At 28.7% G+C, this 15350-nt stretch overlaps 1 protein-coding gene across 1 annotated transcript in view; it reads right to left on the reverse strand.

The window, feature by feature from the left end:
* LOC136971803 (uncharacterized) overlaps positions 1-15350 on the reverse strand; it is a 63391-nt gene that overhangs the window by 31563 nt on the left and 16478 nt on the right. The window contains exons 3-8 of the mRNA XM_067266303.1: positions 15179-15334; positions 11317-11446; positions 8752-8857; positions 5204-5342; positions 4196-4282; positions 2263-2385 (exon numbers count right to left, since the gene is read on the reverse strand). Coding sequence (XP_067122404.1) covers positions 2263-2385; positions 4196-4282; positions 5204-5342; positions 8752-8857; positions 11317-11446; positions 15179-15334 — 741 coding nt within the window. The remainder of the gene's footprint in view (positions 1-2262; positions 2386-4195; positions 4283-5203; positions 5343-8751; positions 8858-11316; positions 11447-15178; positions 15335-15350) is intronic.

Genomic DNA, 15350 nt, shown 5'->3' on the forward strand with positions numbered 1-15350 from the left:
AAGGTCTATTTTCATTGTTACCTTTGACTTAATAGAAGTGTTTTATTAAGTGAACTGAGAACTGAAATTTTATCAGGCAGAACTGAGTTTGTAGTCTTGTTCAAGAAGCTGATAATTGGACTATATCTATGTATAGTTCAATTGCATATCATTTGAATTATTCAAACGATTATAGGTAAAATTTAGTTCTACAAGAATATGTAACACTATGTAGCAGTTCACCATATTGTATGTTTTTGTCCTTTTGTTCTTTGTACACTTTTTCCCTGTTCTTTGTTCTTTCTCCCTTCTAAAACTTTCTAATTCTCTTAATTCTTTTTTCTTGGAGGCAAGGGTCACTTCCTAGAATTTACCAACATATCATATACAAGTTTACCCAAGAGATACGAAGCAAAGGAAGGTCACTTTTGAGATGGTGCTCAAAACGAGAGGACAACAAACAGTGTTCAGTATCCAAGTAGACAGGTGAAGTCAGAACTTAGAATGGAAACTTTGAAATCCCCAGGCTAAAGTTAGTGTGTTAGAGTTGGTGTTTCAGTTTAACAAGTCCAAATGTGTGACTGGCTATTGGAACTGACTGGGTATTCTTTCCTAACATATCTGCAATCTTCAAAATTTCTCACTTCCTACCTTCTATTTCCTTTATCGGTATAAATTAGTAATAACAGTTTGTTTCAAGAAAATTATTTGTGTGTATTGTATTGGATTCTGTGTGTTGTGGTCATTTTTTTGTTTTGTAATTTCCACCGATGATTGGGTCTAAGGTTTCTGCTGGCGAAACCATTCTAGAGCTACCATCCTTGTGTGGCCGTTGGCCATATTAATGTATATTTTTGTAATTAATAATTCTATAAATTTAAGTTAGGCTTAAGATTTCTTTTTTTTCCCTTTCCTATTGACTAAAAAGACTTCCTTCTTAATTACTTTACTATTTAATTACTTTACTACCTGGTGGGGAGTGATGCCTCCGACGTGAAAAACAACATTGTTAAAAACAAAGTAATAAAAGAAAGGAGAAGAAAGAACGGGGAGAAGGGATCTCGGCTCTCGACGAGGAAGGTCGAGGAGAGCAGGCTCTAAAGCGGAACAACGGAAGATAGGAATTGAGGCTCGACGAGTGAGGTCAAGGCAGAGAAGCCATCTAGTCTGTTAAAGTAGGCAAAGAACTTCTTACCGATCTGCCAATTTTGTGGAACTGATTCAGCATTAGATTATCGACAAAGTGAACAATAGAAATCTACTAAAATAGATTAAAGAAAGAGCCAAGGAAAGCCTCGTTGATAAGAGTGGATGATCGGAGACATCAGTAACCCCACCCAGTATCCCAGAGCACCCAGAGCAGGAACCCGGGTATTTCCACCTTCCCCTTATTCTGTACTTATATTCTCTCTTCTTTCCTTCTTCTAGTTTGTAAGTAGATTAAGTATAGATATAAGGATACTTGTAATATTAATAGTATTGTTTTATGTATTCCGGATTTTGTAATTTCACCGACTACACATTGGGATCCAGTGTACAAAAAACCCGATATTGTAGCGAATAAAAGTATAGTTTATAAATTAACAAAGTGTGTTTGTTAATCCTCACTTGTCATTCACTGTCGGTTATCACACTTGATTGAATTATAATTATATCACGTGTAAATAAATTAATTTTCCTACATCTACTGCATGTTTGGTTTGTAGAATGTTTGTCTTAGTAGGCTAACAAAAACTCTATCATATATATCTCAAGTATAATTTTGATGTATATAATTTATGCTATCTATTAACAACTTTAATTATAAATAATTAAATTTTAATAAAGTAATTTTTTTAAATATTTGAGGAAATATCACAAAATAGAAATCTAAGGATCATTTTTATAATTAACAATGTTATATTTTGATATTTCATTTTTTCCTTATACTGTAAATAAAATACAGATACTTAAAAACTATCTTTATTCCTTTTCCAAATAGTTTGTGGTTTTTATTCAGCATATTCAGAAATGTACATAAATGCCAAATAAATTCAATTCAATGTTTTCTGTATATGTGTAATTTAGATCAAGAGTTTTTTAGTTTACAACTCTATTAAGATAGATATTTTAAGCTTAATTAAAAATAATCAAAATTATGATTAAAAGTATTTATATTAAAAAATATATTTACAATAATATTTAACTTATTATTTAATAAGGATAAATGTTACACATACATTTATGCAGGTATTAGAAATTGATCAGAAATTAGATGATAGTTAGAAATGAAAACCAAATTACCTTTTCCATTAATAAAACATATTATAGGCCTATCTGGAAAATAATTTCCTTGAAAATTCACAGTTACTTTCTCGGCTTCATTGTTATAAGGGATACTAATTGGTGACATGCTTGTAACTTCAACTAAAATACATTAAATATGTTTTAAATATTCAGTTTGAAAATTAATAATATAAATTAAAGTATATTTTTGTTATATAATAATATAAGGAAGCTAGTATAGCTCAAGAATATTGCATCAGCCTAATCAAACAGAGTAGTGGAAGTTTATGATGCAACGATGTTAGGTTACTTCAGTACTTGCTTTCAACTGACTCTGCAGATATATTCAATTTTATTTTTCCACTGAATATCTAAGGGTTTAGAGAGATATAGCCAGATCTTATTTTATTTTTACTTATTATTTCTTTAGCTTTTACATTTGGGAATACTGTTTATTACAGAAGAAGACTTTACATTCCTGTAAAACGAACTTAAATTTTAACTTACCAGAAACATTCTTTGGAATGTGTCATCACTCAGATGTATTACTGGATCAAGTGAATTTTGTATATTAAATATAATTTATTTTTCTCTTTTTTTACAATTTTAGCAACATAAGAATTGAGTACGTTATAAAAAATTTATAGATAAATGATAGCATGATATAAAGTAAATTTTATTATTACTAGTATCACTTTCCTATTAAAACAATGTAAGTAAATGTAAATGGATAGGTGACTATTAAGAGACAAATGAATGCAATGATAAGATGATGTCAAGTTTCTAATCACAGTATTATGACAAAGTTTTGATTTGTGTTACAAAGGTTCAAATAAAACATTTCTTGTAAGGCTGTTCTTTTGTACCAATTCATGGAAGTTAATTTCACATGTTTAAGACTATTAACTTAACCTAACCAAAATTAAAAGTAATTTTGTTTTCTGACAAAGTTTTGACTTTACTTTTGTGTTAATAAAAGTTCTTTGATAATTGTTTTGTTACTACTATATTTTGGAATTTTTCTCTAACCCTATTTGTTCAGATTTTTATTGTTAATTTTTTTCAGGTCAGCTAACTTGGAAATGAATTTATAAATTAGATATTTGATTTGTCCTTTGTCAAATAATTATTTTATATATTGAATTATTTACGTAGAACACAGCATAGCAACTAGCATTTAATACTCTTCAACGTCTATATGAAAATTCATTGTTTCCTAATAAAGTCCAAATCTGGCATATTTTTTTCATAGCAACTCTACATCACTTCTAATTTTAAGTATTTTTGAGAATTTGTGATTTTTACCATCCTTGCAAAGTGATTCCAAGAATAAAAATTGATAGAATTTTCTGGTAGCTAAATCATTCTTTCTTGTTCAATGGTTGAGAACTAACTTAATTGATCTAAACACTCACAAATCCATATGGATCAGAAAATCAAGCTTTGTCTTCTTATTTTAAAAGAGGCAGAATAGCAGATTAACTGTATTTTTTCTCATAATTTTCTGTTTGTAAAATTTTTTGAAGATACTATCTTTAAAGAGCTGCAGATTTAATATATAATGACAATAACAAATTAAGTATGACTATTAATATACAATTTTTAGCATTTACATTTTCTTAATTAATTATTTTCTCTTTTCTTATAATTTAAAAATTATTCATTATTATCTATTCACTGCAAAAACAAACTTCTTTATAATTACATTTGAATGTAGTTATAAATTTAAACAAACAAGATTAATTATTCTTGTTTTAAATTCATTATCTAAATCAGGTATGGACTAAAAGACACTACTTTTTGTCTTGAAATAGAAAACTGACATTAAAGATGGAACAGACCAGTTGAAAACTTGAATATATGCATAAGCACATCATGTTCAAAGTAATACAAAACAATCAATATTATACACACATATATATATATATTTTTAAAAATTTATCATACTTACCGAGATCCTTATCATAAACAATCAATGTATTATCTGCAAATAAAGGCTCTCTTTCATCACTTATATTAACTCCAATATAATAAGTTCCTATAAATAATAATAATATTTAATTAGATTAATATATTAAAATTAAACAAAATACAGTGTACAATGTATTTAGATCAAAGATATAATCAAACAAAACAATTTACATATAAAAGAACAGTTATCTTCATATAAAATTTATAATAAGTAGATATACTAGAAAAAAGTTAAAACATTAACTACATACTGTATTTAATCTTTTATATTAAAAAAATATTTATATGTAAAATAAATAATACAATCCTTTACATTTAAAATAAATGAAAGTTTCTTAACAATGAAATGACATGATAACATGAAGACTAAGAGGTGGAGGTGAAGGAGGCATACTTAACTATGTTTCAAACAGTAGAGAGAACTGAATCCAATTTTGCTGGCAATGCTTAATGAATTGTTTCTATTACTGTATTTAATATAATTATTGAATCTTTAAGTTAAAGATGTTTTTTTATTGTTTTAACACATGCTTATTATGTCAGAGTCGATAAAACCAGAATTTTCACTAACTATAGTCTTATTTACTTATTCCATTTAATGTTTAATTGTTATTATTACCAATATAGATGATTTCCAAACTGATTACAAAAAGTGGATTCTGCTGTCAGAGTCATTGAGAGGGAGGAGCTGGGGATATCTTCCCAGATCCAGAAAGTATTTAAGAGCTCTTAATAAATTACAGCAATGATATCTTTACTAATAGAAAATAGTCTTTTAAAAACTGCTTTTTATTAATAAAGAAACATTATACATATTTCATTTGTCTAAAAAAATAAAAATAAAAAATGTAAAAAGGTCTGCTAAGGGACAGAAGAGACCCTACTCTACTTCAATCCCAATGCAAACGCTCAACTTCTAAACAGCTCTGTAACACTTCTTAATATAAGAAACTAAAAGTGTATATAAAAAATTATTTAAAACAATTACCTGGTGATAACTTTGCATTGCAAACAAGAGAAGTCTCTTTAATTTTTCCAAGTGTACTCTCCTCCGTATTAGTTTCTGATGATTTAAACAAACAAAATATATCTTTCTTCTTTCCCATAAAAGCACCAATTACATTTATCTATAAAAAATATTTTAAAGATTACTCAAAAATTTTCAAAATATCATGACGTATATATTTTTATAAGCTATAAAATAATATGAAAAACTATGAATATACCATCAAGAACAGTTCTGAGTATAAGCTAAGGAATTTTCCTAGACTTTTGCCACATATCAAGATATAATTAATGGAGACCTATCATTTTGAGGCACTGCATTCATCTTTGGAGACATCCTGTTTTTGTAAGGATTTCAAAAAATCTTTCCAAACTGAACTCTTAAACATACAACTTACAAACAGCCTTGCATATTTTCCAGTAGTATAATGTTTCTTATATACTAAATTATATTCTAAGCAAATGTTTTTTGCTCCATTTAAGGCCCATTTCAAACTTACACCAGAAGAAAAACTTTAGCAATGAGATGCCTAAGTTTCCTGGCTGTTATGAGATTTTATTTAAAAAGTAACTTTTATATTATTAATTATTATAAAATGGCAAATAGCTTAATTTTGAGGGTAGGGACGAGTTTAATAAAAAAAATTGTAAATGCTAATAACCAGTAAGATTTTCATTAAGTCTGGCCCTTCTTGAGATATGACACATGACCCCCTCTATCTCCCCACCTCGATTTTTAACTACCAAAATTTAATAGCAAGCTTGCTTTCGTTTTTTGGTATATGAGAAACATTTTACAGTTAAAGTTGGAAAAGTATGCAAGACTGTTTGTAAGTCATTTTTTGTTTATATTATTTTGTTAATATTAAGATTCAATAAAACTTAGTGACTCATAAAAACCTATTATTCTTTAAAGCTGTTACTACTATACAACTTCGTAATAAATTGACCTTTCAATACATTTCCAGTAATGCTATCAATATAAACAAAAAGCAAACGTTTTCAGCTTTATTTAGGAGCCATCACCAGACTTTTATAAAAGATTTATAGTAGAACTTTTGGAATCTGGGACAATTTTTGAAAAAACAATGTTCTGTTCTTCTTTTCCAGCAAATAATTTTAACAAACAGACAAATGTTTTCAGCCTAATTTATAGGCCAACATCAGGTCTAACTAATACAATAGCATCAATTCTTTACAACTTTTTTGAAAGGCCAAGCCAAATTTTACAAATTTAAAATTTAAGATTTTACAGTGTTAAAAAATTACACAAACTACATACAAACACCATAATAATTCTACGTAAGGTTCAATAATAAAAATTATATTTGGCTACTATATTTAAGCCTCATCTGTAAAAAGACTGCCAAGCTGCTGATAATGATTCACCATTCCTTGTCACTTTGAATATCTCCAGTATTTCTAAAGTTCTTATATGGTCATTGTTAAAGTCACGCTTAATCAATTCTGCCTCCTTGAGATTTGCTTTTATCCCCCCCTCAGTTATGTGGCATAAATGGCTAGTGAGCACCTTATTTTTTTCAATGTTGTATCTATGTTCTTTTATTCTACTGAACAGTGATCTATTTGTAGAGCCAATGTGTATCAAATCACATCCAAATCTCTCACCTGTGACTGGGATATAATACACCCTGGTGCTCTCGATAAATCTATACTATCCTTATTATTATACAATAGTTTAGATTGAAAACATTTGTCTATATATCAGTGGCATAGCATAGTGGGGGCGGCAGGGGCAGCCCGCCCCGGGCGGCACTTATAGGGAGCGGCAAAATTTCACAATAAATAATAATATCTTGTAAAAATACCTAAATAAGGGGGCGGCGAAATTTTCCTCCGCCCCGGGCAGCTGACACCCACGCTACACCACTGCTATATATAAAAATTATTTGCTGGAAAAAAAGAAAAGGTTATTCTTTGTTGTTATAGTTTGTATGTTTCATATAACCATAACAACCAATTTGTTTATATTTGCTCGCTTGCTTCCAAGGTAACAGCATTTTGATAAAATATTTCATATGTAAAGAAACAAAAATAAAAAAATTTGGCATATAACATTAATATAATTTTTAAAATATGTAAAGACCATTGTCTTCATGTTAAACTATTTTAATTTAAGCAATTAAACTTAAAAATTTACAAAATACATATGCACTTTTGATAATTTAACATCATCATCCTCAGGCAAAATTCTAATTTCTAAAGTGTTAAACATATCTCCACAATTGTAAAATATGTAAAAATAAGTGTGAAGAAATAAAGGTTTTATTTTATGATGTAAAAGAGTTAAATTTGCAGTGGCTTGTTTTTACTAAACAGGAAATAACATCACAATTTTTAATCTCATTTTATAAGCTTTAAATGTGATGAATAATAATAGTAATGCTTATAATGTGGTAAAATAATAAAATAATAATGTTACACAAAAAAACAAAACAAAACTAAAACTAAAACTCCGAACATTCAAACCTACACTATCTAGCTCCAGTACCTAGAGTCTTATTCGCTCAACTATTGCCGTTCTGGGACATGAAACTTCCAAAGACTTATAAGCTAAACACTAAATTTTCAAAAGCCCAATTTTTGGAAATGTATGATAAGTGGATCTTATTATCTGAACAAGGAACAGCTTGCGTTTAAGGCTATATGCTCATCAAGTTTCATTCAAATCGTAGACCGAAATGTCTGGCCCTTCCCTTGCTAGCAATAGGAATCATTTTTGAATAATTTTTTAATGAATAATTCCAAATAACACATTTGATCACAATGTTTAAACAGTACTTCACAGGTGGTATTTCATGCCAAAATTTTTGTTTTAGTCTACTGATAAAAAATCAAAGTGGAAAAAAGTCATTTCAAAAAATTCTGCAAATTTTCTCTTGGTTGAAAAAAAAATCCCCAATCTGAAAATGCCAGGCGGCATTGCAAAAAACTGCCTTCATTTCTCAACATCACTTCCTACTTTTCTGCCCGAACTAGCCACATAACAACGTGAAATCACTAGGTGTGTGCTGCACAGCGCTCCTATTGTACATTGTTGAAGCTTGACAATTTGCTGTTTTTACTGAAGTGTTATTTAAGATTCAATTTCATGCTGACTGTTGAAACAAGTACACTAGAATGTTTATTGTCACTTGCAATTGCCAGTATTATATTTTTATCACCACTTTAATAAAAATATCGCCTAGTGGCGATTTTGGTACTATGCAGCATAACCATTGCCTAACTATTTGAATAGTGAAGCCATTAAGTATCAAATATAAGGCTTTTCAATACAACATTAACTGAAAAGTAAGAAGTTAAGAAGCAAATTGATGTATTGCTTGCTATAGAAAGTTTCAACATTTTTGAGCTACACAGTTTAAGTTGTAACTGAATGAGTTAAATTACTAAATAATTAGTAAAAAATATAATGTATTGAATTAGAATCTTTAAAGTAAAAATTATAACTTACATTGAAAATTATAAGTATATATAACATATTAAAAAGAAATGTTATATAGTACCTACCTTAACTTGTGTATTAGAAGGAATTACATCTGGTTCAAATTTTACCAATTTAAAGCATGAATCATTTTTTCCATCACATATTCCACAAATATCAGCAGTATTAGTCCTAATTAAATAAAAATAAATTGAAAAGTTTATAAAAGTTAATAAATATGTTTAAATTAGAGTAAAAATGTTATCATAATAATTGTAATAATTCATTTGAATTGATATAAATATATTTTAAAGAGTTGTAAACAGAAACAATTTAAATGTTAACAATGAAATTCCATATATACTATTAAAACTTTTTAATTTAAATTATCATCATCTCAAGGAAATTAAAATATATTAATATTAAATTGTATACAGTCAGTCCCAACTTATAACCACTTAACTTACAACAATCTGTAGTTATGATGGCAGGAATTACTTTATTAAAATATATTTTTGATTCCAATCAGCACTTGGTAATGATATGATACAATAATTAAAATGCTATATTAATGATGTAATTGCAATGGCAGCTCGTCCATAAGGGCTGCATTGCTGCAGCCCCTCTGGTATAAACTGTTTCTTGTTCCTGTTTTATTATTGTCATTCTTAAATTTTTATTAATTTATTTATTATATATATATATATATTTTTTATTTTTATTAATGAAGTAATTTTCCATCCATATTAATGTTTTTTACTTTTATTGCTGCAGCCCCACCACTACACATTCTTGGGAGTTGCTACTGTGCAATTGCTACATACAGTATACTTATTGTCCATAACTGGTTACTTTGTGATAACCGACAGCGAATGGTAAGCGAGGATTAACAAAGTGTGTTTGTTAATCCTCACTTACCATTTACAAAAACTATACTTTTATTCGCTACGCTACAGGGTTCTTTTTACACTGGATCCCAACGTGTAGACGGTAAAATTACAAAGTCCAGAATACATAAAACAATACTACTAATATTACAAGGGTCCTTATCTATCTTAAACCCACTTACAGACTATAAGAATGGAAGAAAGAGAGAATATAAGTACAGAAAAAGGGGAAGGTGGAAATACCCGGGTTTCTGCTCTGGGTGCTCCGTGATACTGGGCAGGGTTACTGATGCCTCCGATCATCTATTTCAGTAGGTACCTCTCGTTCACGTTGTCGATAATCCACTGTCAAATCCGTCCAATAAAATTGGCAGTTCAGTAGGAAGTTCTTTGTCTACTTTAACAGTAGTTAGCTTCTCCGTCTCAACCTCACTCGTCCTATACCCTCGTCCCACTCTAAAGTAACCTCACTATCCTATGTCGTTCCGACTTACAACCCGTGCTCCACGACCTTTCTCATTGAGAGCCAAGATCCCTTCTGTCTTTCTTTCTTCTTTTCCTCTCCTCTTTGTTTTTTATTACTTTGTTTTTAACAACACTGTTTTTCATCGGAGGCATCACTCCCCATCAGGTAGTAAAACAATTAGATAGTAAAGTGATTAAGAAGGAAGTCTTTTTTGTCAACAGGAAAGGGAGAGAAACAAAAGAAATCTTAAACCTAACTTAAATTTATAAATTTATCAAATACAAAAATATACATTAATATGGCCAACGGCCACAACTTCATTCATGTTAAACTGTAACTTGGGTTTGATCATTAGCTCTCAAAAAAACAAAAATAAACTTTATCTGAGCTGCGTAGTATGGATTATCATTCTAATTTCAATTTTATAATACAAAGTGAATTAATAATAAATAAAATATATAAATGAAATCAATTTTATATGAAGATTGCAATACTTCTTCAGTATGATTTTGGATTCTATAAAATGTGGTTGACTACATTTCAATGTAACTTTCTGAGAATTTTTATTAATAAGCAACCATAATTTATTGGTTAAATTATTAAACGTTGATTTGATGTTCAATATACCTAAACAGCATCACTGCATTGTATTATACATGCACATTGATTAAGTAGATAAGTACATAAGCCATATTGTATAGGGTTATGCATGACCATAAGAACCATATCACCATTATTTTTCACATTTCACTTATAACCAACCTGACTTAAAAAAGAAATTTTAGAGGGTAACTCTGTTGTATGTTGAGAATTATCAGTATTTTTTCTAAAACAAAATCTGGTTGGTTTACACCTTCATATTCAATGCCAAAAAACATTTTCAAATTTTGCTTACAAAATTGGAATTTTAAGTTTTCTATAATTCATCAAGTAATTCATTTTCCATAATAAATAATCAATTAAAGACGATAATTCTAATGACCTTTATCAAGTTTATTTATTAATTCATTTTTATTTACAACTATACTATTTATTTTATTTATAAATATTTTTGGAGTCACATGACTGCTCTTCAATAACTTGCTATAACAAATCATTGTTTTTCAAAATTTAAATTTTTTTGTTTAAATTTCTTTAATGCTTGAGATAATAACAAAAATACAGTATATCATAACATGTATTTGATTATGGAAATTAGAATATCTACATTCTTTTCTTATATTATAAAATTAAATAAAATTATACTTTGTATGTATTTATCAATAAAATATATATTAAATTTTAATAAATGATTTTACCCATTGCAGAGACATGGAATTTGATCTCTTTTACAATTTCCACACACATCTTTCACATCAGACTCAGGTATATTTGTTTTACCACCAACACATTGATCACAGACATATTTGGCTACCTGTTGATGTTCATCTAATTAAAACAGTTTAGTTAATTAGTTGATTTATATAAAAAAATCTTAAAAACAATAAAGATATTAATCTGTATTATTATATTGTTAGTTTAATATAATAATGTAATAAATTGATATATCAGGTCAGTCCATAAGTCCTGGCCCATTTTTACGACCTTGAGAAAAATCTTGTTTTACTGTTAAAAATGTCAGTCTAATGTGATAATTTTTACACTGAAGTGTTAAATTGGATCTCATTCATATAATACTGTTCAGAATTGCAAACATTTCAGTTGTTTATTTTCGTTAAAATGGAAGTAACCAATGAATATAAAAGATATGTTTTATACTTTTTATTTTTAAGTGGTGAGAATGCTACAAATGCAGCCGAAAAAATAAATACTGTACATAATCAAATTGTAATTAGTGCAAGGACTGCGCAGAAGTGGTTTGAAAGATTTAGAAACAATGATTTTAGTGTGGAGGATAAAGCTCGTACTGGAAGGCCCGTTGACTTTGATGATAATGCTCTCTCTGCACTAGTTGAAGCAGAACCATCTTCAACAGTTAATAAAATTGTGGAACGTTTAAATTCATCCCACGGAACTGTTCATAGACACCTACAACAAATCGGAAAAGTTTCAAAGCTAGGAAAATGGATACCACACGAACTGTCAATAGCTAACCGACAACAACGTGTAAACATTTGCACGTCTCTTTTATCCCGTATTGCTTTAGAACCTTTTCTTGGTAGGCTGGTTACTGGAGACAAAAAATGGATCCTCTATAATAATGTGACGAGAAAAAGACAATGGATGGATCGTGACAAGCAGCCAAAACCGACTGCAAAAGGTGGGTTGCATCCAAAAAAAATTCTTTTCTCTGTTTGGTGGGATATGTCAGGTATAATTTACTTTGAGCTGTTAGAACCTAATCAAACAATTACAGCTCAAATGTATTGTAGCAATTAGAGCATTTAAATGAAAAATTGAAAAAAAATCGACCGTCGTTAGTGAACAGAAAGCAGGTTCTCTTGCAGCATAGCAATGCCAGACCACACGCTGCAAAAATAACTGTACAGAAACTTGAAAGCTACAACTGGGAAATTTTACCTCATCCACCATATTCGCCAGATATTGCTCTCAGTGATTATCATCTTTTTCGCAGTTTGCAGAATTTTTTAAAAGGGAAAACTTTTGAGGATGAGAACAATGTAAAAAAGGCTATTTCTGAATATTTTGATTCAAAACCGAAATCATTTTACGAAGACGGGATTAAAAAGCTACCATCAAGATGGCAAGAAATTGTACAAAATAATGGTGAATACATTATAGATTGAAATAAAATTTAATTAAAATTTTTTGCTGCTTTTTTTGTAGATAAAAATATGCATGAACTTATGGACTGACTTGATACTTCTTAAATCAATAATTCTAATTTAAATAAACATTTTATGGTTTAATTTATGCTATTTATACAAATAAATTTTAAGATTTAAAGTATATCCTTGCTTTAAGGTATTAAAATGTCATATTGTAAGAAGATAATTTATAATATTTCATTTAAATGCACAATATGATGATATATATGTATGATTAAATCAAACAATATCGCAAAAAATAATCAAGCTACTTTTGTGTTACATTAACCTGCGAGGTGTCATGAGAAAAAATAATCTGTGGATTGCTCATGGTTGTTTCAACCAGCCCTTTTTAAAAGGACATAAAAAATATAAGAATTGTTGTTTCTGATTATTTTATATTTTCATAACAAAAAGAATATCTGAAATTTTTTTAGCATAAAAATTATTTAAAAGAAAACATATTAAACATTAAATTTTATTTAACATAAAATGTGAAGTTTTAAATTTCATGTTTAAAAAGGATAAAAAAACTTCAACCTATGTAAATTCATGCAGTTACAAAAGAGTTCCATCATTGACCACAACTTATATAAGTTCAGGTGTGAAACTCTAAGAATTCCCACCATTTGACTAATAAAAGACTCCATTTCACTCCTTGACTTACTGCACACATCTTGTTTCCAAGTGTAGTTTGAATGTGTTTTTTGTATACATTGATTTGTATACTTCATGATGTCGTCCAAAATTTAATTTGTAAAAAATAGCCTCCAGGCAGCAACAGGTGAATTCACATCTTTCTGTGCCTTCACACCTGGAAAGCATCTAACTAAATTGTGATCAGCCGTTCATCTATTACAGGGGTGGCCAACAAGTCGATCGCCAAGCCAACTTTGGTCGATCGCTAGCGATGTCTTGACTTAATGTATTATATTTGTAACCGAACGCAAGTGTATGCATGCAGTTATGACTTGACTCGTAAGCAGTGAGTGCATTTCGTACTGAAACAGTGTATAAACATAGTATGTATTTCACACTTCCCCCTCCCCACTTAGACTATGCCTATGACAACAAGTCGATCGCGACACATTTTTACGATAAAAAGTAGATCTTATGTGCACAAAAGTTGGCCACCTTACATAGAAGACAGTGAATCCCCCATTTAGTTTTTCCATGACATATTAATGTCACAAGTTGTAAATTTTTAATTTATTTGAGAAACATACTTAAGAAGAAGTAAACAACCTTTTTTAACTACTTTGAAAACTAGTTACACGAGAAAGAGAATAAATTGATAAAATACTTCAAAAAATTCAAAATAAACAAATGTTTATTTTGAATTTTTTCCATCTTATGCAGCCGTATTCAGATTCAGAACAAAAAGAACAATAACATTCTAGATCAGTGATGATGAACCCATGAACTGTATCCATTTTATTGATTCTTTTGTTTATTAGTATTTCTTTACTCAATGCTTTAAATAAATTGATCTGATCTGACAATTTCAAGGTAGTCGCATTGACTGTCACAATTAAATAAAGTAAAATTTGTAAACATGTTTTGTTATTTCTTAATTATTGAAATTAAATACATGACCCGCAATTTGGAGTTACTAAATTTCAAATTCAATTTTGACCTAGTTTTAGAAAAAGGTTTGCCATCGCTGTTCTAGAATATACAATAATATATATACTGTATTTAAATGAAATACATTGTATACTCCAGACGGGGCTAGTCCATAAGCAGTGCAAATGGTGAGCAGACATAGGTCTCCACACTTATCACATGCACCACGTAATTTGAAATAGATAAAATACATATAAGAAAATACATTATAAATGAAACTGGTATAAATATTTAATTTGCATTATGTTTTTTATCTTATAAATAAAAATTAGTTTTATTTTAAAATGTTTCATTAATGGTCTAACAACAAAAAAGAATTATCTGACTTTTTCCATAACGTCTTACTTTTCTTCAGGCTATCACTGGTTCTGAAGTATTATCATTCCTTTTATTCTGAACCTAAAGATGGCTACTTAAGATGGTCGAAATTGTTATTTTAAATTTTTTTTGTACTATAAGGTGCTGGATATTACTAACTGTTCTGTTTTAAGCTAGCTAATAAACAAATTTTTATTGATTTTATTATAAAAAGATGGTTAAATATATAAAAAAAAATATATTTAATATATTTTTTAAAATATTTCCTACTTAAATATATAAATCTTTCAAATGGAATTTCTAATTTTAACTAGAAATCAATGAAAAAAAAATATAATTAAAATCAATATAATTATTATAAATATTAATATTAATAATATTAAATTAACATTTTAACACTGTTAATGCAATATTTAATTTTCACTAACTATTCAATATTTTATCTTACTTGGAGAATAACAATTAGATGCACAATCTTCAAAGGGCGAACTTTGTCCGCCAATAGCACAATGTCCACACCTGTCTACTCTATATGGAGTAGTACCAAAACATGCATAAGAACAATCTTTTTTACTTATATCTTCATTTCTTCCAGTATTTCCACCTGCAGAAAATATCAT

The sequence above is a fragment of the Centruroides vittatus genome, unplaced genomic scaffold (assembly GCF_030686945.1).
Source record: "Centruroides vittatus isolate TY-2023 unplaced genomic scaffold, ASM3068694v2 contig_272, whole genome shotgun sequence".
Lineage (NCBI taxonomy): Eukaryota > Metazoa > Arthropoda > Arachnida > Scorpiones > Buthidae > Centruroides > Centruroides vittatus.